Source organism: Triturus cristatus, chromosome 4_1 (genome assembly GCF_964204655.1).
Source record: "Triturus cristatus chromosome 4_1, aTriCri1.1, whole genome shotgun sequence".
NCBI classification, from domain to species: Eukaryota; Metazoa; Chordata; class Amphibia; order Caudata; family Salamandridae; genus Triturus; species Triturus cristatus.
Window position 1 is genome coordinate 431,195,422 of NC_140585.1, and position 16,398 is coordinate 431,211,819.

General features: G+C 43.9%; 1 protein-coding gene across 1 annotated transcript in view; it reads right to left on the reverse strand.

Annotated features, from left to right (window-relative positions):
- The window catches only part of CRACR2A (calcium release activated channel regulator 2A), a 727,465-nt gene that overhangs the window by 148,304 nt on the left and 562,763 nt on the right, over positions 1 to 16,398 (reverse strand). Inside the window, exon 9 of the mRNA XM_085652578.1 lies at positions 8,792 to 8,863. Coding sequence (XP_085508704.1) covers positions 8,792 to 8,863 — 72 coding nt within the window. The remainder of the gene's footprint in view (positions 1 to 8,791; positions 8,864 to 16,398) is intronic.

The window sequence follows — 16,398 nt, forward strand, 5'->3', positions numbered from 1 at the left end:
TGTAGGTGATGTTTTCGCTGGTGTAGAAGACAGGGTTGAGTATGTGTCCTGCTGCTTGGGTCGGAGAGGGGACTAGATGCTTGAGTCCGATGTTGGCGAGGTTCTCCAGAAAGGATGTGGTGTTCTGGTCATTGGGGTTGTCCAGGTGGTGGTTGAGCTTGCTGAGTAGGATGTAATCAGTAGATGTGAGAGCCTTGGATGTGATGAAGTTGATGATGCGGTTGGTGAAGGTGGGTGGGGGCCAGGCAGTCTGTAGACAAGAGTGCCGTGTAGGGTGGTGTTGGAGTTGGTCTGGACCTGGAAGTGGAGATCTTCCATGGTTGTCATTGGGTTGTCTGAGTGGGTAGTCAGGCGGAAGGAGTTCTTGTGGATGATGGTGATGCCTCCTCCTGTTTGGTCAGTGCGGTCCTTGTGGGTGATCTTGTAGCCGTCGGGGATGGCAATTGCGATGTCCAGGCCTGAGCTGGGGTTCGTCCAGGTTTCTGTGAGGAAGGTGATGTTGGAGGAGAGGGATTCGAGGAGGTCCCAGATTTCTGTGGCATGTTTTTGGAGGGAGCACGTGTTAAGGAGGATGCAGCCCAGCTGGTTGGGTGCGCTGTGGGTCGGCCAGGCAGCGGGATGAACTGGGGTGCGGAGGTGGGTGAGGCAAGCTCCGAACCCCATCTTTCAATGAATGCCAAGCCACTTGGTTTCACACTGGACACTAAACTCAACCTCAAGAAACACACTGTCTAAAAATACAAAGACGGCTTGGTTCAAGCTCTCTCTTCTAAAGAAAGTGAAAATGTTTCTTCCAGAAAGCAACTTAAGAACTGCTGTTCAAGTTCTCATACTCTAACATCTGGATGGTGGTAATGCCCTGCTCCATGGCCTCCACACTGGCACCCCTTAAGGGCACCTACATGCCACAGCATTTCTCATGCAGGGCCTGAAGAAAAGAAAGGTGAGACCAGCTTAAAAACGATTTACAAAGTACCCCTGCTGATCTTGGAGACAAGCTCTCCATCTCTGGTGGTTCTCAACCCGCCTACACACAGGACACCATCAGACTTCAGACTAGGAAGTGTAAAAAGGGTAAAACAAGGAAACAGGCTTTTTCCATCTATGCTCGAAGTATCTGGAACAACATTACTGTATCCATCAGGAAGGAGTTGAAGATGCATCTCTTTAAAGAATACTATATAACAATGTATTAACCATTCACAATCCTACCTCTCCTATCACTCAGTCGTGGCTGCTGCCTTTATGCAGCAGGGGTGTGGCAGAACAGACCTGATCCTGCACCAGCCTCGCGCTTCTCCTTCTGCTCCCTAACGCTTCTCCTGCTGCTCGAGTCCCGACAGTCCCTGGGACTATGATAGCAGCGCTGGGATTGGCCTGAGCGGGCTGCGTACATGCTCTGCTCAGGAACAGGGAGTCTGTGCTGTTTCTCCAGCCAGCTGTAGAATACAGCCGGGTTGAGAAACCTAACTGCGCATGTCTGTTTGACCAGCCTGGGCCGGCCGGCCAAAGGCCAAACAGACATGCGCACTTAGAAGTGCACAACCACTCCTCCCTGTGACCCCAGCCCCGCCCTCTCCTGCACGCGCTAGCTCAGAGACAGCAGCTGAAAAACAGCAGCTGAAAAATAAGAAAATATTAAAATATCAATGTTTTTCATCTGTTTGCTCGGAGCCAGTGAGGCGACGGTCCTCCGCCATTGCAGATGATCCTCTGCTGCTTCACTTGTTGACTTTATGCTTCTATTTGACCCTGGACAGCTCTCTGCTGTCTTTTGAAGTGGTTTGTAGTTTACAAACACTGCATACATATAACTGGTGAAAATGTGGTTATGGTACATGCTCTATAAATAGTCATTCGTTTTCATTATGAGATTGGTGTGCATGCAGGAGCGGCTTTACCGTTGCTGATAATCATTTGTTAATCTTCTATAAATGCTAGATTTAAAAAAGATCAACACATCACACATTAACGTGGCAGTGACCTTCCCCTTGGACCCTTAGTAAAGCACATCACAAAGCCACACAAATACTCTAATTCGAATCCCAAAAAAAGCATACCGAACATATTGAGTTATTTGCAAATTAGTGGATATAGATGTAGCATCAGAGTTATTACATTATTGTGAGGTGCTACAAGTTGAAATATTATAAACCAAAATTCCATTTGTCGAGAGCCGCAGCACAGATTGTCATTTAGGTATGAAACATTGCCACCTAGTGTACATATATCAATTTTGCAGAACACAACAAATTAAACTTGCATTAATTTGGCACACAATTGAGTCATTATAGAAACTTGCATAGACATGGAGAGACAGAAACAGGGAGAAAGAGCACCGGAATGAGAAAGGGATAGAAAGAGTTGAAGTCAGAGAGAGAGAGAGAGAGAGAGAGAGAGAGAAAAAAAATCAAGGATAAAATGAAAAGGAGATGCTAGAAAGACCAAAACGGGGGTGAGTGAAAAACAAAGAGAGACATTAAAAAACAGAAAGAGAAAGAGAAACATGGCAAGAGAGAGAGATAGACAATGAGAAGTAGACAGAAGATAGGGACATAAAAAGACAGGGAGATTGAGACAAACATAAGGAGATGCAGTGACATCCAGATCTGAATCAATCTATCTATTTTTTGTATTTAATGGATTTACTCGGGAACCAAAAAAAGCATTAGTGGTGGATTAGTATAGGGAAATGTGTTAATTTGAGCGGAAAACATGAGAGTCAGTTTGTTGGATTGAATAGGATTGAATAGAATAATGGAGGGATAGAAGAGGGAAGTCTAGAACGTGTTATTAGGGAGAACATAATAGTAAAATGAGGTTTGGGAGAAGTCAGAGAGTGGAAGTAGAGGGTATATTGAGAGATATAGGGTGAGACAGTGTAGTGCATTCAGGGCCGGACTGATTGTAGTGTGCATTGGGCGTTTGTCCAGGAGGCTGGAAGGGTGGGGGCCGGTTTTGCAGCAGTGGGGGGTATTCTTTTTATACTGGTGGACGGTTTTGCAGCAGTGCTGCAATATCAGCTCCCAGGACCGATATCAGAAGTCCTTCACATTTGCATCAACCTCCACACCCCGCTGGGCCCTGCAAAGTTGCCAGAACTGCTTTGAGTTCCCAATCCGGCCCTGAGTGCATTGGGGGGAGTCAGAGGTGTTCTTTTCTTTTTTTTTCCTTCTGGTTCTACAGTAGGAGTAAAGTACTAAATATATAGATACATAACTACATATCAAGAGTATACATGCATTGTCTTTTTCTTCTTGCACAGTAGGAGTAACGTAATAAATGTATAGGTACATAACTTGCAAGGGTATACATGTATGAGAAAGATAATATATTACGATTTAAAGTTGTATTGTACAAACTCAGTCTTTCGAGTTTTGCTGTACTTGAAGCATTTTTATTTTATTTGATCTTTTTCTCAATATTTTAATAGTGGAGCACTTGTGGATAAAATAGTTATGATAACATTTACATATTGTGATAAATGAATAAAACAGGAGCCCATAAGCATCTAATCCAATAATTTATATTATAACTACGCAGTGCTCTATAAACATGTAAAGCATAGAACTACATATATATATATATATATATATTCACTGAAAAAACCATAGGTTTCACACATGTTATAGTTAGCGGAAATTTTACTGATAAAAAACCAATGAAATTCCCCCGTTATAGTTAGTGCAGGCAACTATAACTCACGCGACCGCAATCCTCTGCTGATGCTAATACTGTATTTAGACACTTATTTGCCCATGTCTTCTTCCATACATTTTTAGCTATACATATATTACAAATATTTTTTTTTCATAAAGACACATATGTCATCAGCAGAAGATTGCGGTCGCGTGAGTTATAGTTGCCTGCACTAACTATAACGGGGGAATTTCATTGGTTTTTTATCAGTAAAATTTCCGCTAACTATAACATGTGTGAAACCTATGGTTTTTTCAGTGAATTTGCAAGGTTTTTTAAATGCTAATTCCTAACTATAACGTGTGTGAAACCTATGGTTTTTTCAGTGAATTTGTACGGTTTTTTAAATGCTAAGTTACTTTACGCCATTCGTGGCGTGCGCGCCCACTTAACGCAGTTCGTTCCGTGTGCGCACGGTGCGCTTCGCGCACCGTGCGCGCACAGTGAGCACGCGGTGCGCTTCGCGCACCGCGTGCCCACTTTACGCAGTTAGTGCCGTGCACGCACGGTGGGCACGAGGTGCGATGACAAAGCAAGAAAGCACGTCAACAAATCTGTACTTACTTGTAGGTACCACTAAAAAATCATTTCATAAACACAACGGCTCTTTTTAGAGCCCCCTAATATCTAAACACTTAAATCTGATTTTCATTTTTTTTTTTTTTTTTTTTTTCTACCGTACGCTTACCGTAAGCTTACCGTACGCGTACCCCGTGATTTTTTTTAAAATCAATAAATGTTTTCTTTGTACTTTACAGTCCTTCTTTGACCCCCTCACAAATGTAAGGGGGTCTGTAACTCTCCTCATTGCCCCCTTTCCTTGTTTTCACTCTTTTTTTTCAGAGTGAAATACACAAAATGGCGGCCGCCGCTTCCTGGTTTCGGCCGATTCGAATGTTTACTAAGATCTAAGAGCCAATCAGAATCGCGCTCGCGCACGCCACCGTACGCTTACCGTAAGCGTACGGTAAGCGTACCGTAAGCGGGCTCAGATATATATATTGATTTAAAGGCTATTTTCTCAGAATCTACTGAACAGATTTACACCAAACCTACAAAAGGCACTTCCTTGACCTAGGGACTACCTCTCTGCCAAATTTTGAGTAATTCTGTTCAGCCGTTCGGGCTGTAGCTCGTTCTAAAGGTCCTATGGAAAAATGCATGGGAAAAACGCGTTTTGGGACCCCCCTTTTATCTCAGCCCCCGCTTGACGGATCCCCCCGAGACTTTCAGGGTAGGAGCGGAGCATAGCGCCCCACCTATTTTGAGAAATTCGCGAGGATTCGTCGACCGGCGCCAAAGTTATTCAAAATAGAATGTTGAGGTTTTCCTATGGAAACGTGGTCCTAACTATAACTACCTACTGGCGACCGCCAGTAGGTAATATATATATATATATTCACTGAAAAAACCATAGGTTTCACACATGTTATAGTTAGCGGAAATTTTACTGATAAAAAACCAATGAAATTCCCCCGTTATAGTTAGTGCAGGCAACTATAACTCACGCGACCGCAATCCTCTGCTGATGCTAATACTGTATTTAGACACTTATTTGCCCATGTCTTCTTCCATACATTTTTAGCTATACATATATTACAAATATTTTTTTTTCATAAAGACACATATGTCATCAGCAGAAGATTGCGGTCGCGTGAGTTATAGTTGCCTGCACTAACTATAACGGGGGAATTTCATTGGTTTTTTATCAGTAAAATTTCCGCTAACTATAACATGTGTGAAACCTATGGTTTTTTCAGTGAATTTGCAAGGTTTTTTAAATGCTAATTCCTAACTATAACGTGTGTGAAACCTATGGTTTTTTCAGTGAATTTGTACGGTTTTTTAAATGCTAAGTTACTTTACGCCATTCGTGGCGTGCGCGCCCACTTAACGCAGTTCGTTCCGTGCGCGCACGGTGCGCTTCGCGCACCGTGCGCGCACAGTGAGCACGCGGTGCGCTTCGCGCACCGCGCACCCACTTTACGCAGTTAGTGCCGTGCACGCACGGTGGGCACGCGGTGCGATGACAAAGCAAGAAAGCACGTCAACAAATCTGTTTCTGCTTTCCTCCGTGACTATGGTATGGGTGCCATTTACCACAACAACTTGCGTTATGACATGCAAGACATTTATAGAGGAGATGGTGTGCACTTCAATGATGAAGGGAACAGAGTCTTCCTCTTGAACCTTAGACTCTGCATCGGTACTTACTTGTAGGTACCACTAAAAAATCATTTCATAAACACAACGGCTCTTTTTAGAGCCCCCTAATATCTAAACACTTAAATCTGATTTTCATTTTTTTTTTTTTTTTTTCCTACCGTACGCTTACCGTAAGCTTACCGTACGCGTACCCCGTGATTTTTTTTAAAATCAATAAATGTTTTCTTTGTACTTTTCTGTCCTTCTTTGACCCCCTTACAAATGTTAGGGGGTCTGTAACTCTCCTCATTGCCCCCTTTCCTTGTTTTCACTCTTTTTTTTCAGAGTGAAATACACAAAATGGCGGCCGCCGCTTCCTGGTTTCGGCCGATTCGAATGTTTACTAAGATCTAAGAGCCAATCAGAATCGCGCTCGCGCACGCCACCGTACGCTTACCGTAAGCGTACGGTAAGCGTACCGTAAGCGGGCTCAGATATATATATTGATTTAAAGGCTATTTTCTCAGAATCTACTGAACAGATTTACACCAAACCTACAAAAGGCACTTCCTTGACCTAGGGACTACCTCTCTGCCAAATTTTGAGTAATTCTGTTCAGCCGTTCGGGCTGTAGCTCGTTCTAAAGGTCCTATGGAAAAATGCATGGGAAAAACGCGTTTTGGGACCCCCCTTTTATCTCAGCCCCCGCTTGACGGATCCCCCCGAGACTTTCAGGGTAGGAGCGGAGCGTAGCGCCCCACCTATTTTGAGAAATTCGCGAGGATTCGTCGACCGGCGCCAAAGTTATTCAAAATAGAATGTTGAGGTTTTCCTATGGAAACGTGGTCCTAACTATAACTACCTACTGGCGACCGCCAGTAGGTAATATATACACACATTACTTTAGCAGAACTAAAGAATATCTATACACTTTAAAACTACAGTTATTGTAGATATGTGTACAAAGAAATACACAGATCTAGATACATATAATCAAATTATAGATGTTTACAAACACAGGGATATGCTGTACATTACGTTTGAGTATAGTGGTTATGTAGGAAAGAGCCAACTCTTGACTAGCCTTCTCAAGGTAAGATAGTTATCCGTGCATCTTGCGTTTTGTGGCTAATGAAGTCCATAGTTTGGCTGCTTGAACAGAGATGTGCACAGTTGCCGGCCAAGTCAGGAGGAATGCCCATTGACAGCTGCCACACACTTCCTTTTGAGTGCACTCCAAGCTATGGTCCTACACCAGGCACAGTTTTGCAAGCCCATGATTTCCAACATCCTGAACAGGACACAGACTTCTCAGCAACTGCACATGTGGGCCTCACAATGTCCAAGTATAACTCCTAGTCCATGCACCGAAAACAAACTGTAACTGCCAATCCCTGGTTGTTTGTGCTTATGGATCGATCTATCTATCTATCTATCTATCTATCTATCTATCTATCTATCTATCTATCTATCTATCTATCTATCTATCTATCTATCTATCTATCTATCTATCTATCTATCTATCTATCTATCTATCTATCTATCTATCTATCTATCTATCTATCTATCTATCTATCTATCTATCTATCTATCTATCTATCTATCTATCTGTCTATCTATCTATCTATCTATCTATCTATCTATCTGTCTGTCTCTCTATCACACTAGCCCCTCACTCCCGATTATTCCACTTTCGATCAAACTGACGATCTTTCTATCCCTATCTACATGGAACCACTTTATCGATCTTTGCCTAACACTGTCTCCCCTCTGTCTATCACTCTATCTACTGAGGCACAATCTTCTTCTATATCTGCTGGCAAAGAAGGGCATTCTAAGGACAAAAGGACAACAGTCTCGGACCGGCCTAAATGATGGAGGGAGGACACCACCTTCTTTCCAGAATGCTTTGCCAGCAGAGTGTAGCCGCAGGCACCTTAGGCAGAATCCTGTATTTCTTGATTGGGAATGTAAATCTGTACTCCATGTTTTTTATGAACAGTAAAGCAGTGGTGTAACACAAGATGAATGTGCTGAGGGTCCCCTGAAACTCCCTTAGCTCAGAGATATTCAAAGGCTTTAGGCTGAAATGACGAACCCGTAGAAAGGTGGGGGACCTTGTGTATGGCAGGGGATGTAGAGGTCTGTGTAATGTACCTGCGGTAGAGTATGCGGTCAGCAATGCACACAGGCGCCAATGTCTTCCTTGTATATTACCCTGTAAATCCGTCTGCTAAAGGGGGATGGAGATGCAGCAAGCACGCCTTTTAGCACCTGTCCCATTGAATCAAAGGTGTGCTATAAACTGTACCTGCTACAGCACCGGCATGACCCCATATGCCAGCTTTGCACAGAGAGCAGTTGCATGTGCGCAAGACAGATTAGGCGCACACATGCCTTCTTCTGCTTGCAATATTTAGCGGCTGCCCATATGTAACGTGCATGTTTCTCTATCAGTATTACACTGAATTGGGAAAACATCTTTCATAAATCGGGGTCCGGATTTACGAATATTCCACGTAAGGCAGGTAAGCAAATGAAGTGCGGAGGCATGTCCCAAGCAAATGATAACATTTCATCTTTTAAATCCTGCTCAATGCTGCAGGTCACATAATTCAGCAAATAAACAGCCCTTTCAGGGCATAAAGCACGTCTGCAGAGGGGCAGCTGGTTCTGTAATGCGGCCCAAGGTGCTCATTAAAGCTCACGTTGAGTCTGTTAGACATGCTTCCTTCTATAACGCGACAAACATTGGCTACTTTAGTTTAGCTCCACAAAATTGGGGGCATAGTGTCAAATAATCAGTCATCTTTTTATTCTTCACCATCGAATTCACACTGTTCAGTAGAAATAGCCCACACTCCTCAGTTCGATTAGTCAATGGCAAAGACTACTATTTCGCTATTTCAAGAGCCTGACAATGGAACGTAAAACTGCACTACATTACCGTAAGAGATCGAGTTGTTTAAGAAGGGAAGTCTTTTCTCTCTGCAAACGTTCTGTCACTCTGTAAATTTCTCTGTAAAAGATAAATAACATAACGAGGCAGGTCAGACGCCACTCTATATTGTTAACGTTTATTAACAGAGCTTTGTTAAATGCATTAATTCCACATCCAGTGATCTTTATAACAAAAAATATTTGTCCACATTACGTTGCCAACAAGAAATAACATTCCATATAGACGAGTTTTTGATTTGGTAGTGGTACGGTGGATGCCTCCTTCGGAACAAGATGACAAGCATGTGCCTGCATGCAAGACAGCCATCTTTTAATGGAGTTCAAATAAACATTATATTTTTGAAACTCCATTATAAGATGGCCACCATATATGCACATGCATGCATGTCCACCATTTTGGAATGAATTGCTATGCTAATATTGGTAAAAAAAAATCAACAAGCATTTGCAAACACATTATAAGAGCATACTGGTGCAAGAGAACCCACAGTGGCGAGAGAGCAACGGGTACAAATCCTGCACTGCAACCTTTAAAAACTGACAACAGCCAATGGCATCATGGGGCTGACCAAAAGCCTACTTTTCTTTTGTATGTCCATATATATGAATGTGTGTTTTGGGGTCTGAAGGTTTTTAACAGACAGCTGCAGCAGTCTGTAGCTAAGGTCTCAAAGGGGCAGCTTTACAATTTCGCTGCACCACATCACTTCGAGAAGGTGAGGAATACAATCTTAAGGTGATATGTAACTTACTGTAAGGTGTCAGCATGACATTAGGAAAGGATAATTAATTTCTTACTATAGCCTTTGACAAACCCTTTCGGACTCCTCAAGGCATTCCACAATACCTGAGAGAAACGTGTTCCAAACTACTCAGGGCCTAATTCTGATGCGGTTAGGAAACCTTCCCGATCTCATCGGTTTGGAAATAGTTCCCGACCGACTCGGATCGGGAGAGTCCGACCGACAAAGTATGATGCATCCGGATGCCTCCAGATACGATTAGCTTTTACTCCCATTGACTTTTATGGGAGCCGATGTTCCTAACCGCATCGTAATCTTGCCCTCGGTCGGGAAGACACGTTCCCGATCCGATTTGGACGGAGCAAATGCCGTTAGGAGGCCTTCCTAACCGCATCATAATCGGGCTCTAGGTGGGAATGCTTTCCTAATCGGATCGGAATCGGGCCCTGAGAAGTGAGTTTGAGAGAGATGGGTTGCAGCATAAGACGCTCATGGGACAAGCTCTGTCAGACGGTTCGGTCAACATTGCCGGAACTTTAGTACATACAGATATCCACCTGACTGAAAAGTGTGAAAGTCCCAGAATGGTCCCCATCAGCGATTCTGATTGAAGAAGAACCAAGTAAAAGAAGGCCATGAAGTAGGAAAAGTGGTATAAACTACTATGAAAGATGAAGCAAGATAAGATAAAGGTTACAAAAAATGTCTTTGGAGAAATATTTTCTAAGGTGGAACCCCTAAACCTATGGTAAGTAAAACATTATTTCCCACACAATCGTGTGAAACCTGCTGCGGGTCAGAAACCTCTCTGTCATGTTGGACACGCTACACTTGATTGCAGTAAATATAACAAAAATCCAACCTTTTGACACAGTAAAGCCCCCAAAATACAGAGATGTCCAGACAGATGATCTACACGTGCTTTGCTAGTGTCCAGCATTCGGGGTGGCACAAGTACTGTTTCATTGCTCGTGCTGGAGAGCAATGCTGCAACAGGGCCGGTGCTATCAGTGGGGCCGCACCGGACGCTGACCTGGAGGGGTGGAGGGGGCACTTATCTCAGGTAGGGTGCTGTGTTTAGCATGACCAATGATTTAAAAGCACCTGCTGCAGAAATCCTTGTGCGTCCATCTTTCAGGCAGCAATACAAATGCCAAGATAACTCGTATGATTAATGTTTCTGTGTGAGAGAGAGGGAGAGGGAGAGCGAGGTCAGAGTTTTGTCTAGTGGCAGTTTTGACTCGCCATAAAGTAGAACAAAGGGTTAATATGCCTGCTGCAAAGAGCAGATCTCTATTTTATGTGGATAGCTGAGTGGATTAGTAAAGCCAGCCTTTACCAGCACTTTAAAACAAATAAAATGTGTGTGAGAGGGGTTATGGAGAGATGAGGTGCACTTCTGTTGGGGATTCCCAGGAAGAGGTCATGTGTGGGAATAGCACCACAAAAGATTGTTGCAGAGGGTGCCACTAGCGCTAAAAGTTGACCCTCTGCTACAGTTGTGAGACTCATAATATTGGAGATGGATGATAAGTGATCAATCTTTGGAAGATCATAAAAGTATGAATTGTTCCATGTAATGTAATTGTCAAGAGTCCGAATATGTAACAAATGGAAGTAGAATACCCCACCCTCTTTGCATAAATGAGGCATGTCCATAATCTTTTGATAAAGATAAATCAATAAATTACAGAATTTTGGCAAACGGTGAGATCCTAGGACCTAGGATAAAGACTGAATCTTAAATTGTAAAAGGAATACATGGTTTTAATGTATCTTTCATGTCCAATAATAACATGTATTTGATCTCTACTGGTGCCTTTACCCAAGAATCCTTCCGTAAAGTGAAGCTGGTCTGAAATCTCTGCTGCCCTCTGATTTAAAATATTTACTGGTGAATATGAGGGCAAACAAATAAAAGTCATATGAGAATGTTGGCTGTAAATTGCAGTTAACTTTTTTTGCCACATGACAAATATTTTCCCCATAGAGTAACCCCCTTCCCCTACACCAAAACCTGTTTTGGCAGTGCTGCATTCTTATTCCCACAATGGTATTAGATTTTCAGATGTACACAGTTTTTTGAGTCAGAAACAGCCTCATTCAAAGAATCGGGCTATTTGCGTCTGCAAGAAAACTTTTTACAATGTACAAAAGGCAAATTGTTACTTTGTAACTTATTACCGAATCGCGATTTGTGTTTACTACCAAATACCAATTCGGTATTTTGAAGGGGCATACCTTCCAAATACCAAATCAGAATGTTTAATGCTTTGTGACCAAATTCCGATTGCAAAAAACGTAATCCTTTACCACCAGTTTAAGACTGGTGGTAACACATTCGCAAAGGGGAAATGGTCCTTTGTGGATCCCTCCCCTTTGAGAAAATTAGATATTTTTTAAGAGCAGTCAGTGTCCCCATGGACAACTGTCTACTCTTAAAATATTAAACTCCAAAGTTTCATTTTTTCTTTTTAAACACATCCTGTTTTCCTTTAAGGAAAATGGCCTGCATATATATAAAAAGAAAAGATTGATTAATTAAAAAAGCAATCACTGACATGGTGTCTGCTGACCTCAGCAGACCACCATCCCTGTGATGGCTGCCATTTCTAATGAGTCCTAAATTACTACCTCCCTCATTATTATGCATGAGGTAGGTTTATTTGTGACCCACTTAGAATGGTTGAAACTCAAAAGAGTTTCATACATTAGGAATAACAATTTCCAAATTGCGATTCGGAGAGAATCACAATTAGGAAATCAGTTTGTGTTTTAACACCTAGCCATTAATGCTGTGACTCGACAGAAGTAAATATATGATTATCTACAGTGTGGGAATCGGGAATGGGTCAGGAAAGGTGTGTGGGGGTGCAAACATTTTCAGGGCATTGATGCAAGACAGTGTGCTGGATGTCCATATGGGAACATGTGCAACGGCTTGGTGTAGATGACCATTAAAACTGTAGCCCCACAGGCGGTGGAGAAAAGGCAATGTAAGGGTATCACAATCCGCATCACCACCACAGTCCTTAAGGCCAGGTGCATTCATATTCTCAGTGGCTGCACACAGACACGTTCCAGTGCTCTGACGAAACAGCTGGAACAGCACTAAGCAAAGGTAAACTTTTCCGGCTGTGCTACAGCAATCTTTTAAATCAAATAGTAACACAGCGGTGAAACACAGTGGTGAGAACAGTTTTGAATTCCACATACCGCATTCGTTGCTGATTAGTAGGCATTACATCCACACACAAGCCAGCCAATCAATACATCTTTATTCAGTGCTGTATTAAAACTATCTAGATTAGAACAACCAACACAAATACAAAAATACAGACATACAAAAAAATTACAGCTATAATTCATTACTAGTTATAAAAATTCCTTACGTCCGTGGCAACAATGTAAAAAAAAAAATCATTGTGGCACACATGTGTAATGTTTACATTTAACCTGTGGTCTCAGTGCTTCTCTCTATCTCTTAGCAACAATGCTCTACTGCTGGAATCTGGATTGTAGAGTCCAGCAGTGAAGCTTGGCTGAGGAGCTGAGAGGGTGGCCCCTGGGGGTCGTTGTACTAATCTACAATAAAGCCTCTAAATCCTAGAAGTGTGTCCTGTAATCTCAAAATTGGCGACGAGGGTGGGATGCGCCCTTGGAGAGAACAAACATCAGATCCTAGGAAGGATTTATCTTCAATGAAGACTGCAACATTATCAGATTTCTTTAGATACCTTTTGGCATCTGTCGACCCCCAGTTGTGACCATCGTGCTGATAAAGCTACATTTTGCCAGCTGTGAAATTTGCGCTTTTAAAGGAGTATTTGGACTATTTCAGTGAATGTCGTCGAGCAAGACCAAGAAAGGCGGTTGCAGTTCATAAGTAAACACTCACCGCATTTAGTGCTGCTCGAGACCCGGCAACTGCGCTGCTCATGACTTGTACTGATTCCAGGAGCGTGGGAGAATCACGCGATGCAATCCCCTGGCAACGAAGTGCGGAGATTCTGTTACCTGGAGCGTCTTTCCTTGGCAACTATGTGAAATGATGTCCTGGTAATCTTCACGCGACCGCGCGTTCTGGAGTTGCTATCTAGGCATTTGACGTTCACATGACATGACGTCGTCATTCTGATCATCTACACGGCGGCTATTGGGCAATTGGAGGCGGTGTGGTGACGCACATGACGTGCATGCTGCCATTTTGGATTTCGTCATCCTCATTACCTAGTTACGGTGACTCTTTGACGATCTGAGGTAGCGTTGTAACACGCATAGGTGCGTGTTATCAATTTGAATTTATTTAGCATATTTCGGCCATCTACTGCACATTTTTTTTTTTTGATAAACAATTTTATTGTTTTTCAAGGAACCAGCAACATGACAATGAATAGCACCAACAGTAACATGAGACACTTAACAAAGCAAAGACATTGCTATCAATCCCCACCTTACAGCGTTGAGTACAAGCAGCGTGTCTAGAGTATGAGCTACACCATGGCACCCAGCCATTTGCCCCACACCCTCCGATATTTCTTAGGACACTCCCGCGCCTCATACATAGGTTTTTCTTGTGCCGCGCACCAATCCACCCCCCTTCGCCATTTCTCGGAACCTGGTGGCGTGGGAAACTTCCAGGATTGGCCACAACCATGGCTGTGTTGTAAAACAGTTTCTCATTTCTGGACCCGTATAGTCCATCTGTAATCTCGAGAAGGGAGTGACGTGGATCATGAGGAACCTCCCACCCCAGGACCTCGGTCATTTCACTTTCGATCGTGCCCCAGAACTGAGCTAGTTGCGGACACGTCCACATCATGTGGAAGAAGTCAGCCGGATCCTGACCACACCTTGCACACGAGGCGGACGTAGAGAAGCCGGCTCGATGTAGGCGCTTCGGGGTTAAGTAAGCCGCGTGCAAATAGTATAGTTGGATCAAGCGGAGTTTAGCAGAAGAGGTGACCATCTTGGGTGACATGAGGGCGTCACGCCAATCCACCTCGTCCAGCGGGCCTACCCACTGCTCCCATTGGTCCATGAGTCGGTCTAGTGAGGTCGGGGTGTTGTTGACCAATGACCGGTAAATGCGGGAAATACCCCCCCTCCCCAAATTACCTAGCATGATTTGTGCTTCAGGGGGGCTGTGTTCAGGGATCCTGGTATCGTCCGGTATGTGTGCATGGAGGGTGTGTCTCAGTTGTAGATATTTATAAAATTGTGATGGGTGCAGGGAATACCTGGACTGAAGGTCTGCAAAAGAGCGCATATGGCCGCTTGCCCACACATCACCGAGTTGTGAGATCCCTATTAGATTCCAAGTTCTAAACCCATGTAGCCCACTGACCTCTCCGAGCCATGTACCATGCCATAGAGGCATGTGGTGGGTGAGTTTGTGCGTCCACTGAGTATGTCTCAGGGCAGCCTGCCAGGCCAGGAGCACGGATCGCGTGACGTCCGGCAAGGTGGATGGGATGGATTCCCCGTACATTAGGGCTTGGATTCGGGGCAGGCCGAGCTCATTTAGCTCAAGCCTATAGGCCGGGTCGGACCAGCCCCCGTTGAACCAGTCGTGTATGCTCAGTAGACGAGTCGCCAAGTAGTATAGGTATAAATGTGTCATCCCCATACCCCCATCGAATGACGGAATCCGACAAGTGTTTAACGCCAGCCGGGACCTCCCTCCCCCCCAGAGGAATTTTGTAGCCATAGTGTCTAGTTCCCAAAACCATGCCCGTGGGAAGCAGAAAGGGGTGTTTTGAAGGACGTAAAGAAACCTGGGAAGAATCATCATTTTAAATAAGGCGACCCTCCCCAAGGGGTTCAGGGGTAGTGCCCGCCATCTGTGGAGGTCCGCCTTAGCTTTTCTCACGAGCGGGGTGACATTGAGGGACCAACCCAGTTCTGGGAGGAGAGTAACCCAGATCCCAAGGTACTTAAAAGACTGACGCTGAAGCGGTATCGTGGACTGCCAGTCGTAGCATTCTTTGGAGAGGTGGAGTGGGACCAGGACCGACTTGTTAGGATTCACTCGGAGACCGGAGGTTTGCCCGAAAGAGTGCATGATCTGGAGACAACGGGGACCTGATTGAGCTGGTTCCGTTAAAAAGAGCAGGACATCGTCTGCGTACAGAGCGATCTTGTCCACTTCGGAGTTCGGCCATTCCCAACCCCGAACAAGATGCTCAGACCGAATCAAGGTTGCTAGAGACTCCATCGCCAAGGCGAAGAGAAGGGGCGAGAAGGGGCATCCCTGCCTCATCCCCCTTTGAATGGGGAAAGATTCGGAGAGAACCCCATTGACCAAGACGCGCGCTTGAGGCCGGGCATACAGAACCCCTACAAGCTGGTGAAAGCGAGGGCCGAAACCCATCGCAGCTAGCACATCGTCGAGGTACGTCCAGTCCACGGATCTACTGCACATTTAATGATGACATTGGAACTTAAGAGATTTTCCCGACGCAAAGTGGAACAGTGAGTTAGAACTACGTAGTGGATTAATACACTACAACACAGCACATTAGGGCTTGTGTTGTACATAATTTTATTATTATAGTGACAGATACTTACTGTGAATTTCTCATCATTTGCTGTTGATTGTCAGTGTGAATGTTTATTATCTGATTTGTGCATTTGCATTTTGATAATGGCAACACAAAATATTCCTCCACCACCTACATTCTTGCAACAACCTCGTCTCACTTGCATGGAGTGGTAGGATTGGAAGGAATCCTTTACGACATACTTAGAAGCCATTGGAGGAGATGTATTTATAGCAAAAAGAAAATTGGCTATATTAAAACTCATTCTTGGGGTGGAGGGTAGGAAAGTTTTAAACACATTACCAAAT